Genomic DNA, 12,424 nt, shown 5'->3' with positions numbered 1-12,424 from the left:
AACTTTACCATTTGTCAATTAAACATCTTATAAAACCTTTCGTTTGCATTTCTCAACTTTTTATTGGAGTCACGTTTTTTTTAATGGAGTCAAAGTTATGCGAGTATGAAAAAATTGAATTGATACAATTTAAACCGTTTAAAAACTTTAGGTAGGTTTTTTAAAATTTTACTTGGAGATATGGAGATTCTAATATCACATGACATTCAATATAACTTTTTCAAATGGAAATCATATAATAATATCACTTTGTTTGTTTGTTACATACTTAATGAAAGAGTTTGTATTTTGTCAAAAGAAAAATGAAGAGTTTGTTTGTTATATACTTATTAAACCATAGAGTAGGAAAAATAAAGAACGAGCATAGGATACTATGTAAAGAATTTCTAGTTTAAATAATATAATTTTTTATTTGTCTGTTTGGAAAGGCAAATCTGAGATCGCCAATTTTCTAATGGAGGGGCATTATTTAAACTAAAACGCGACAAATAACATCAAAGTTGTTTTTCTATTTAAATATATATTTCGATTTCCGTGTGCTCATGCCACGGTTTCTTTTTTAGTATTTTTCATTCATACATGATAACATGAACATGAAAATGAAGGAACATTTCTTCGTCAAGGTTAATTTAATTATATGTCGTGGTTGCATATGAATTTATTTATTATTTTTTATAAAATAAAATTAAAAATATTTTAAAAATTAAAAAATAAAAAGAAAAAAGAAAATCAAAATTCAAGAATAACATAAAAAAGAAAAAAAATGTTAACATAACTAATTTGCTAATATTTACTATAAAAAAAATAGAATTTATAATTCAAATTTAACTTTAGTTGATGTGTAAGTTATGGATTAAATGTTTTTTTTACAACATAACTTTAACTTGTACTAAACACTTCCGCTGTTTAAAAAGAGTTTATGAATTTAATGATATATTTTATGTGATAAGCCATGTTAATAGGTGTTTATGGCGCTTGTTCAAAAAATTAATTATAGAAAATAAATTTTGATTAAAAGAAATAATATTCATTGATTTAATTGAAGAATATCGACGTAATTCAATTTTAAATTTGTTAAAAAAAATAAAAGATAAATCTGCGAACAAATTCACTATACTCAAATTAATAGTATAAAACAATAATATAACACAAAACAGCAACATGGTTAAAAAATTATTGATTGAATACTTATGTTTCTAGATTTATAACGTTGATAACACGAAAATCATTAATTGAAATCTATAATCGATCAAAACTATTATATCTATTTAAATTATAAAAAATTTCTTTCCAAAAATAGTGAATTTAATTCTTACAAAATTTTAAAAATATTTTTTTAACATAAAATTTTTACTTTTAAAATCTTTAACAAATATATTGTTATCTTTAGAGCCAATATGTTAACAAGATCCTTAAATTATTTAATAAATATGAGAAGCGGTGTAGTTTTGTTTTGCAACTAGTATTGTGACGAGAATCTCAAAATCATATTGAATCATCATAATTTTAATAAAATTTATAATTTCCAACCAAACTTATCACATATCAACATACATTAAAAGTATAAAATAAGTTTAGTTTTCATACAATTTCAATATAAAAAGTAAGTTTTATATTGTAAGTATAACTTTGTATACTTACGTTACATATAAATTAATTAATATGAAGTGTTTATCTAAATATATCATACAAAATAAGATTTGTAATAAATGGACAGTATAAATTATTTTTAAAAAAATAGTATCCTAATTAAGAAAGTTTTAATATAGACTAGAGTTCACCATAGATTAATAATTTAAAAACATTTAAAATTTTAAGACTACATAAATTTTATCTTATTAGTAAATACTATAATCATCTTTATTTTGATGACGAGTTAAGATAACTTTAATGATATTAATCGAATAAAATCAAATCAAATACATATTTCGTATTAAATAAATATCATTATTTTATTTATAAATATATATGGAAATAATCAAATATTTAAAAAATGTATCATGAAGCCCCGATAAATTCAGCAGATAAAGACAAATATTTTGAAAACTTTTAAATGGAAATAAACTATTATTTAGAAAATGTATCATGAACCACCGATAAATTCAGATAAATATTTTGATAACTTTTAATTACCGAATCACAACCAAGCAAACTCACATTCAAAATTAATTAATCAAATTTTAAAATATTGTTTTACTACTAATTATGGATGGATATTTTTTTATCGCATAAGGGGTGTGGGACCATGTTAGTACAAAATAGTCAGTGCCAGAGCTAAAACCAGAACATAAGAAATAATTAAACATTTCTACATCTCCATAATCATCATCTTCTTCCTCCTCTTCTCCTTCTCCTTCTCCATTTCCATGGTGGTCTAGGGTTTCACTATCTCTCTCTTTCTCCGTCTCTCTTTAACCTCTTCACCTCGATTTCTTCTAAAGTACCGACGGTTTCAACGTGTTATCGTATCTTCACCTTTCGCTTACTTGCAGGTGCGGTTTCGGATCGTACTCTGAACTGTTTGTTTTGTGTTAACTCATTTATAACCTCTCTGATGAACAGTGTTTGTTGTTCATTCGTATATGTACTTTACTTTTGTCTGAATCTGTTACCTGAAGTTTCAACTTTTTCTTTTTGTGGTTTTGGACCTTCACTTTTTGGGAACAAGTTGCTTCTTCCGTTTGATCGTACATTTCAAAAAGGAAAAAAATGTACAAACATATATGAATGTAATATTTTTTTTTTAATAAGAATATAATATTTTTTTTTTTTTTGTGATATAGTTAAATGGCTTTAAAGAATCTTCATTGTTGTTGTACTGTGTTTGTTTTGGAGAGGGTGTGTATATCGATCTGCAAGTAAATTTTCATTACTTGCTAGTCGAGAACTGACTGACAAGTTTGGTTTGTTTGACATTTGTTTTGATTTGGTGATTTTACTGATTGGTGAAAATCAGAAAGGGGAATTGTTGTGTGTTTCCAGGATTGCATTTTCTGTTATTTTGATTTCATTCACAAGTTTGTTGATTTGATTTGTTCTCAGTTTTGACCATCCTGTTATTTTTTTCCTTGATTTATCTCTTAATTACTCTTATTTGGTTTATCAAATGAATGAATGTTTAACTTTAAACTTTTGTATTGTATGAGATGGATTGCCTTGTATGCTTATCTTCACATTAATTTTAGAGTGTGTCAAATTGTTAGAACTTAGAATTATAATTTTTTTTTTTAAAAAGGAAAATAAAAAATGTAAGTTGGAATTACTGATTTTGGAGTTTCTCTTACAGCTTTGATCATGTATTTTTCTGTTTTCTTTTGATTTCTGCCTTTTTTCCTGTTGATTTGCATCCTTCCCTGTTTTGATATATGTTTTAATTATCAGTTTTCATATTACCTCTTGGTTTGCTGAGCATTCAACTATTGACCATTACCAGGATTTAAAGTCCCATAGATGGTAACAAAAACGATGTACCATTCACATTTCTGATTTGATTTCATCAAAAGACTGATTTGAACTCTGAAAGGTGGATTGTGGATTCATTGGTCTTGAGTTGTGAGTTTATGGTGTCTGATGTGAAATCAATCACAATAGAATTTTGGCTTGAGATCCAAATTGTTTCTGTTACTCCTACCGCACCAAATTTAGTGGAGCAATTTATCTCTAATGGGCTCATTCTCGGGCACTTGTGAAATTGTTGAAGCAAGGGAAGACCTAAATACAGTGAAAGATGCAGGGGTATATCCTTCCAGTTCTGGATATAGTGTTGCTAAGAAAAATCTAGATGATGATATTAATAAGCTGTTTGAATCAATTTCTCTTAAATCTTCATCAAGGGATTTGAGCTTTCTACCAGATGGAACAAGTCCTAAGATGAAAAGTGCATTAAAAAAGCCAATCAAAATGGGTGTACCTCGATCCCCACGAGTTGGGACTTCTGAGCCGGTGACTTTGAAGCAGGCGTTAAGAGACCTATGTATATCTAAGGCATCAGAAATGGCTGCTATGAGAAGGTTATCAAAGTCAGCAGCTTCTCCAAGAATATCAGAGGTTGGGAAGATACAGACACTGTACAATTCCGTTGTCGCTGATGCTAGGAGATCTGGGCCTTCTAATGTTGAGAGTAAAGGGAGTTCAACTGAAATATCCCTGGTGCTAGAAGAAAGCAACTCACTAGTCTTGAATAAAGAATTATATCAGTCTCATCAAACTTCCAATAGCTCATCATCGAGCCAAAATTTTCATTCTTCCAAAATTGCAGTGGCTACCACACAAAATGATACGCGGGCTTCATTGATCCAAAGTGATTTGGAATGTTCATTGACTAAAGATGGGGTATCATCTCAACCATCAGAACCCACTCAAATAGAAAAACAAATGTATGCTTCTTCTTCATCTAGTTGTAACACCAATGGAAGTACAGTAGAGTTGCCTGAAAAGGATTCTTCCCTTAAAAAATTAGGAAATAAAGCATCTATATCAAAGAATGTGCGGAAAGGTATGTTAGAAGCAATATCTTCCTCATCTACTTCAGTACATGGCAATAGAGTGTGCAAAATTTCACGCAATAGCACCCGAACAGTAAAATCGGTCATAAAAAACAAGAACGTGGGTAAGAAGAAACTAAAGCAGGGTTCTGTTTCCCCATCCAATGAAGCAAATATCAAGCCAGTTCCTGCTACTACTCCACTTGTTTGCGAGAGATGTTGGTGTGCAATAGAAAATACAAATACAGAAAACAGCAAAGGTATTATAACATCGGGCTCTATCAGCCCTGCAGATGGAATAAACTTGAAGAGTGTGATCTCTGGGTCAGAATCTACGGGTTGTAACAGCGGCAGAGAAGTAACAAAAGTGAAAAAGAATACCCGATTGAAAGAGCAGCTTGAATTTTCACAAAGTTCAAAGAGTAGCCAAGGTGACTACAGTAGTAGTACAAGTACCAGCGACGAGAGTAATGTCAGCGGTTCTAGTTGTGGCAATAGGCCTCACATGTCAAAGGATTTTAGATGGCAAGCCATACGAGATGCTCAAATGCAGCATGGAGTCTTGGGCTTGAGACACTTCAATCTTTTGAAGAAACTTGGTTGTGGAGACATTGGTACTGTATATCTTTCTGAACTAATTGGTCAAAATTGTTTGTTTGCTATTAAAGTAATGGACAACGACTTTTTGGCAAGAAGGAAAAAGATGCCTAGGGCTCAAACTGAAAGGGAAATATTACGAATGCTGGATCATCCTTTTCTTCCAACACTCTTTGCACAGTTTACATCAGAAAACCTGTCATGTCTAGTCATGGAGTATTGTCCAGGAGGAGATCTTCATGTTCTACGTCAGAAACAGCTTGGCCGATGTTTTTCAGAGCCAGCAGCTAGGTAAAAAACTAAGAACTAATATATTAGGATTTTATTTTCCTTTTGGCCATAATTTATATCATAGGCAATCTACTGCCTTCTAATTTTGTAGGTATGTTATAAAAGGTTTAATTTCTTAAAAGATATGTTTGATTTACATAGTTGCTGTGCTGATATATGCTTGAGTTTTGATATGTTGATTGGTTTTAACATATGTTGTTGCATTGCTGCACTCGATAAAATATGTTTCCGAGTTATAAAATGTTGCATATATGCCCTTTGTGTGCATGCTTGTGCATTGTTGCACCTTGTATAGGTTGAATAAGTCTTTAATCTTCCCCTCAACCTAGCACAATTTAATTTTGATTCATGATTTTTTGTTAAGTATCCACTCACTCTTCCTGGGTAGATATTTCTCTCTCCAAAAATAAAAGATTGACCAGAAACAGTTAAATGATATAATCTTGCTACTAGGGGGCTAAATAACTGGGCTAAATATTTAAGGTATGAGTTTAGCTTATTTCTCAAACAGAAGCTTTGAGTATGGTTTGTATATAAACTTGGGGACCAATGGGTTATGGGACAACCATGCTTTTGGTGTGCAATAACGTGTTGCTCAACAATGGATCTAAGATCCCCACTAAAGGGCTATATCTCTAGGTATGTGAGACGAAACCTACCCCCTCTAATCAGCACAGTTGAGAAGAGGACTGGCTGTTCTGTGCCCCTTTCCAAATTGAGAACATAGGTTCTATTGCAATGAAGACAGCAAAGTGGTCTAATATCGGAGCGCAAGGTTAATCTTAATTATGACCGGTTTTCCAAGTAGTGTCTAATCATTATCTTATGATTTTGGAAATTTCCAAGGAGAAGTAATTTTTGTTTATCTTTCTACTGTATATATCTAATTCAATGTCTACTTTTTTGTCTGTGAAAATAAACTATTGCTCCCTCTCTTTCATGATCAAGATTAAGCAAATTAAAAAAATAAAATAAAATATTTTAGTTTTTTTTAAGAAAAATCTATGAATACAATTTTATGGACTTTATGTGCATTCCACTGGTGCGCCATCTCTTGATTAATAATTACCACTGTACGTGCATGGAATGTTTTAATGAATACATCATATTACTTGTTCACTGTAAGTAGCTGTCAGTTTGCAAAATGCTTCCCTAGCAAATGTAAGTGAATGATCCTTTTGAACTGCAATTTTTTGTTAGTGTAACCCAAATTTTGTTGCTAAATGAAAACACATTAGAAGTTATTTTGTATTCACGAGAATCTTTGTATATGCAGGTTTTACGTCGCCGAAGTCCTTCTTGCGTTGGAGTATTTGCACATGCTTGGAGTTGTTTACCGTGATTTGAAACCAGAAAACATTCTTGTTCGAGAAGACGGTCACATTATGCTCACAGATTTTGACCTGTCACTCAGGTGCGACGTTAACCCAACACTTCTAAAATCATCGTCTGATATAGATCCTGCCAAGGTTTCTGCACAGTCAAATTGCATCGAGCCATTCTGTATTGAACCATCTTGTCAAGTTCCATGCTTCAGTCCTAGATTCTTACCTCCTTCAGCAAAAGCAAGGAAACAAAAAGCCGATCTTGCTGCTCATATCAGATCATTGCCACAGCTTGTGGCAGAGCCAACCGATGCAAGATCAAATTCGTTTGTTGGTACTCATGAATACCTAGCACCTGAGATCATCAAAGGAGAGGGACATGGAGCTGCTGTTGATTGGTGGACATTTGGGGTTTTCCTTTATGAGCTTTTATATGGTAGAACACCCTTCAAAGGTTCTAACAATGAAGAAACGTTAGCCAACGTTGTGTTGCAAAATCTCAGATTCCCTGATAGCCCATTTGTTAGTTTCCAAGCGAGGGATCTAATTAAAGGATTGTTAGTTAAAGAGCCTGAAAACCGTTTGGGTACATTGAAAGGCGCTGCGGAGATTAAACAACATCCATTCTTTGAAGGCCTTAATTGGGCGTTAATACGTTGTGCTATCCCACCAGAACTTCCAGACCTTTGTGAATTTGAGTTGGGAGTTTCAGACATGATCGCACAGTCCCAAGGCAGCGGTGGTAAATATTTAGAGTGTGCAACAACAGGAGAACAAGTGGAATTTGAGTTGTTTTAGAATGTTTATTCTCTTTGGCAAGAGTGGCATTCTTATTGTGGATTCCCTTGTTTTCTGCTCTATGCTAAACCAGTCATGTGCAACAATTTATGTAAAAGCCAATGTTGTAAATTAGTTTTGATTATAGCACGGTAAAATGTGCTTTATAAGGTGTAGGAAGTTCAAGTTATTTGGCAATTTGATAGTCGGAATCTCAAAGAAGATGAAGGTGGTAACCAAAAATGCCATAGTCCATCAATTCCTGTGCCAATATAAAGTGAAGAATTTTTTTACTTCAAAAAATAACAATAATCCCAAAAGAAGAGTTGAATGAAGATTATAAAACTCAATGGTTCGAAAATGATGACTTGAGAACATATAGTTGAAAGCATAGAAGAAAATAATTTTGGTTATGCGATAGATTAGTTCCATTGAGGTTCATCGCCCACTTTGGTCCATTGTTTGATTGAACTATTGAACAAGTTACGAGGCATTTGAATCATACCACCATATGACAATTGAATTCATGAACGGTTCAAAGTTTTTTTTGTTGTTACAACTTACAATCAAGAATACACTAGTTCGAAGTAATGATCATGTTCAAGCAATACACTTTGCATTTCCTTTGTTAATTTCTAATTTCAATATTGATTCGTACTAGACTACTGGAGACGATTGAAGTCTGGAGATGATGGTAGTGGACAGACGTTGATGGTTGTTTAGCTCTCAAAGGGGGCATCTGCAAATATTCCAATGCCCAAGTCAAAAGGAGTTGGGGGAGGAAGAGGTAGTGAATGATGTGTACATGGTGTTTTGGGTACATGACCCCTTTTGTAGAGATTCCTTGGAGGTCAATGACGTGACAACGGTTATTCTGTTGTGGGGAGTACAATGCAAAAAACTAGTAGTTGATTGATCAACTGTCCTCATAGACAAGGCTCAAATTCGGTGTCAACAAATGTAACACATCTTGAGTTCTACCTATATTGGGTTGGGCTAAGGCCCAACGTCCGCTGCCATTGAGCCTTAGTCCGATTTGGAACAAATACGTATATACCAAATTTGAATTTGTTAATGGATTTGATTCATGCATTATTTCCAACCTCTGCAATGACAACATGTAGCTTAATATACATGTTAAAATTGGTCAATTTCGAATTCAGATACAATTTTCACCCTTTAGTGGAAAATTATTGAGTCTTTTGTATTCAACATATTTGTCAAAAAGTTGTTGGAATGTTTCCGTCTAATAACAAATTCTAATGACATCTCAGTTTGGAATATCAGTAAAGATGGAAAATTTTAGTTAAAATTGGCTTATGCTTTAATATTAAATGATCATCTTGACCACGATCCCAATCCTTTGTTAAAAAAAATCTGAAGTTGGCAAAGGCCTAATGATTGTATCAGATCGGTTTACTATCTTAATAGTCGTTGTTGATGCTTATGGAGAGATAGAAATCAACTTGTATTCTCCCAAGAGTGGAAATTATCCACCCTCCTACTTTTAGAGAGGATCAAAGAACATGCATTGAACATTGTATGATCCCCTCCTCCTCTAATGCCTTTTAATGATGATGATACCTATAACCACAATACTGGTATCTGGTACAATATGAGATTCCAAGGATCAATTCATATGATATAAGGGTTATTATAACACACTCTTTTTTATGATTAAAATTTATATAAATCAACTTAATTATGTGATACTGATGCAGATTTTAATCCATAAAAAATAATTAAAAAATGTAAATTAAAAAAAATATGTTGTCGACGTTATTTTAAAAATAATATTTTTTATTTTTTATTTTTTATTTATAGAATTTTCTTAATTAATATAAATTGATTAAATGTGGCTGGAGTAATCAAATCCTTTAAAAGTGAGCCTGACAAAACCGAAACAAACCGACCAAAGAAGTAACAACAATGTCAGAATCTCCTCAACCAAAAACGGTAATCTGCATCGGCGACATCCACGGCTTCATAACCAAACTTCAAAACCTCTGGTCAAATCTCGAAAACACCCTAAACCCATCCCAATTCCAAACCGCCACAATAATCTTCTTAGGTGATTACTGCGACAGAGGCCCACAAACCAACCAAGTAATCGATTTCCTAATCACCTTACCCGCCCGCTACCCTAATCAAAAGCACGTTTTCCTCTCCGGTAATCACGACTTCGCTTTTGCTGCCTTCCTCCGCCTCCTTCCGCCGCCACTTGACGGGTCCGAATTTAGTGAGGGGTGGAAGGAGTTTGAAGATAGTGAGGAGAGAGAAGGGTGGTTTAAAGGTGATGGGTATGAAAAGATGCATTTGCAAGGTAGGAGATGGAGTGGTGCAATAAAGGCTAAGTTTAATGTTGCTAAGGGTACTGAGTATCAGGGTTCGATTTATGATGCTAGACCTACTTTTCACTCATATGGAGTTCCCCATGGTTCCGCTGGTAACTATGCTGTTGTTAAATTTATCTTATGACCCCAGGTGTTTGTGAGAGCTTATAAAATTTCTTAGAATATGGAATGTTGGATTAACAATTTAATGAAGTATTTATAACATAAGCTATTATTATATCTATATAGGCAAACTATTTTCATATGAGTTATCAGCTGTTTTCATAAGCTATTATGGATAACTCATGGAAATAAGTTGTAAATTGCTTATGAACATGTCATAAGTTGTTTTAATCAGTTCTCCAAAAGAGTCAGGTGTTTATGCTAGTAGATGAGTTCAAATAAATAAAAGCAAATGGACCATATGTCAATAAACTATTGTTAGCTTACATTTTATGATAACTTATGAAAACAACTTACAACTTAAATGAAAATGGTTTACTTTATTGTTGTCAATCGTGGATTGTTCAAATTCTGATACATTATAGTGTTATAGTGCTACTATAGCCATCGTTTGACAACACTTCGTACGAAATAGCGTTTTGCAGAACAATAGTGATTTGATCAAATTCCGTACTATAGCACCGCTATTTGACAACACTAGTTTAATCGTATTATATAATTTGATTATAGAAACAACTTATATAAGTGTTTAACTAAGCCGTCCACTCAAACACAATGTATAGGGATTTTTGCTGCTATGAATAAATGGCACTCTCTTGAGTTTTGAAGTTCAACAAAAATTGGTTTTTGTTAGTTCCCGTACTTAGAGGAGCAATTCATTGCATGCAGATTTGGTTAAGGCAGTTCCTGATGAGCATAAGAAATTTCTTGCGGATTTGGTGTGGGTCCATGAAGAGGTGGTTCTTACTTTCATTACCTCTTTGTTTCTTTAGTCATATCAGATGTCACGAATTTCCAAGTTATACATGGTTGCTGCTTGGAATAACAGTTCTTGTTTCGGTTGCAAACTGATGTCATGTTTTACCAGGATGATGTCTTAATGAACACTGATGATGGAGTTAAATGCTGCAAGTTGATTGCTGTTCATGCTGGTTTGGAGAAAGGGGTAGATGTCAAAGAGCAGATGAAAATTTTGAAAGCTCGAGATACTCGGATACCTAAGTTGCAGCCTCTAAGTGGTAGAAAGAATGTTTGGGATATTCCAGAGGTGACAGCTTGCTTCTTATTTTCATATTACTCAACATGTTTGCATATATGAAGCATTGATATGGACACTAGATAAAACGTTGACATGAGACGCCAATAATAATTGAGAAAATAAAAGTGATTGATTGTAAGTTGTAACCAAATGTGTTGGTGTCTTCATTCCTTTGTTTTGAGGTGTTGGTGCTACATAGCTTTGTATGCCATGCACATTGTTAAATTTTTTCGCAGTTGCTTTTGTAGCTTCTTCATATATATTGGCTCACTGTTTTTCTTATAGGAACTAAGTGCAAGTCCTACCATCATTGTTAGTGGTCACCATGCAAAACTCCATGTTGAAGGCTATAGGTTGATAATTGATGAAGGTGGTGGATACCAAGATAAACCAGTAGCTGCAATTGTTCTTCCTTCCATGACGATTATTCGCGATACAGATGTATTGGCAAAATAGGTTCATATTTGTGTAGTTTTGCTGGTATACTGAGTCAAGTTATTAAGCTTTGGATTTCTTAAGTGTGTATTTTTAGATGGGCGGTGAGTTTGGCAAAATCACGTCGACACTGATTTTGTAGAACTGATTTTGTAGAAACTACAAAGTTTAGTTTTTTACTGTGATGTTACCAATCTCATCGTCAATTCGAACATGCACACAAATAAGTTATTATTCATTGTTGTTGATCTGGCACACTAGAGATAAAAGGAAATAAGGATGGTTTGTCCTCTTGTTTTAGATGAGTTAAACTATCTGCAGATTATTTGTGTTGGACTCTGTTTTTTTAGTACATATTAGTCTCGGTTAAATGCTAGACCAACATTGTTCGCTTATAACATTGTGTTTCTCTTCTCATGTTAAAGTTTTGTATTGATATATTGATTAATGTGGAGATTTTGAATTCATATATCTTTATTGATTTTAAATTAGTTCTTTGTAAATGCTTCAAAGAACTAAAAAGATATTCATTTACCATGAAAGCAGCCATTATTTTGTAGGGTGTGGAGTGCACAGTGAACATAAATTGGTAGTGCTGGTAAAGGTCAACCATATAAGGCTAGGGGGTAGAGTGAAAAATAGTTATGCCAGTACTTCACAAGCTGCAATAATTTGTACCATTGGCACGGATGATCATCGATGAAACAACACAAGTAGGCTTCCAAACTTCTATTAACAACCTTTGTGTGACCATTATGGCTGATATGATGAGTAGGTTACTTGCTCTCGGAACACTTTCTTTTGTAAGGCGCCGAGGAAGAGGGAATTTCTGTTGGAGTTGGTGGATTTTGGGTTTAGAGAACCGAGAAAAGAGCCAAAAAATTGGACATATTTCTGTTAGTCGGTCACAAATGACCAAGATGATAGTGTGGCCATGAGAGTTTGTGAGGATAGTTCTAA

General features: G+C 33.3%; 2 protein-coding genes across 3 annotated transcripts; both read left to right on the top strand.

The window, feature by feature from the left end:
* The first annotated feature begins 2,276 nt into the window (after positions 1–2,276).
* On the top strand, positions 2,277–8,106 carry LOC101488748 (serine/threonine-protein kinase KIPK2). 2 transcript variants are annotated; one of them, XM_004497553.4, is made up of 3 exons: positions 2,277–2,492; positions 3,434–5,372; positions 6,649–8,106. In XM_004497553.4, exons 2-3 carry the CDS (start codon positions 3,664–3,666, stop codon positions 7,493–7,495), a joined length of 2,556 nt encoding a protein of 851 aa, XP_004497610.1. In that variant the 5' UTR covers positions 2,277–2,492; positions 3,434–3,663; the 3' UTR covers positions 7,496–8,106. The 2 variants fall into 2 exon arrangements, with proteins under 2 accessions (XP_004497610.1, XP_004497611.1); XM_004497554.4 differs by having other exon boundaries at positions 3,382–5,372.
* Positions 8,107–9,340: 1,234 nt separating this feature from the next.
* On the top strand, positions 9,341–11,931 carry LOC101488415 (tyrosine-protein phosphatase RLPH2-like). Its single transcript, XM_004497552.4, has 4 exons — positions 9,341–9,920; positions 10,660–10,727; positions 10,859–11,038; positions 11,315–11,931. Exons 1-4 carry the CDS (start codon positions 9,404–9,406, stop codon positions 11,483–11,485), a joined length of 936 nt encoding a protein of 311 aa, XP_004497609.1. The 5' UTR covers positions 9,341–9,403; the 3' UTR covers positions 11,486–11,931.
* Positions 11,932–12,424: the final 493 nt, after the last annotated feature.

Source organism: Cicer arietinum, chromosome 4 (assembly GCF_000331145.2).
Source record: "Cicer arietinum cultivar CDC Frontier isolate Library 1 chromosome 4, Cicar.CDCFrontier_v2.0, whole genome shotgun sequence".
Taxonomy (NCBI): domain Eukaryota; kingdom Viridiplantae; phylum Streptophyta; class Magnoliopsida; order Fabales; family Fabaceae; genus Cicer; species Cicer arietinum.
Note: the sequence above shows the minus strand (reverse complement) of the source record. Positions and strands in the feature narration are given on the sequence as shown.

Coding starts and splice junctions, on each gene's coding strand:
- LOC101488748 (XM_004497553.4), top strand. CDS start 3,664: ATGGGCTCATTCTCGGGCACTTGTGAAATTGTTGAAGCAAGGGAAGAC. Junction 5,373..6,648: donor TTTTCAGAGCCAGCAGCTAG/GTAAAAAACTAA, acceptor TTGTATATGCAG/GTTTTACGTCGCCGAAGTCC.
- LOC101488415 (XM_004497552.4), top strand. CDS start 9,404: ATGTCAGAATCTCCTCAACCAAAAACGGTAATCTGCATCGGCGACATC. Junction 9,921..10,659: donor AGTTCCCCATGGTTCCGCTG/GTAACTATGCTG, acceptor CATTGCATGCAG/ATTTGGTTAAGGCAGTTCCT. Junction 10,728..10,858: donor TGGTGTGGGTCCATGAAGAG/GTGGTTCTTACT, acceptor ATGTTTTACCAG/GATGATGTCTTAATGAACAC.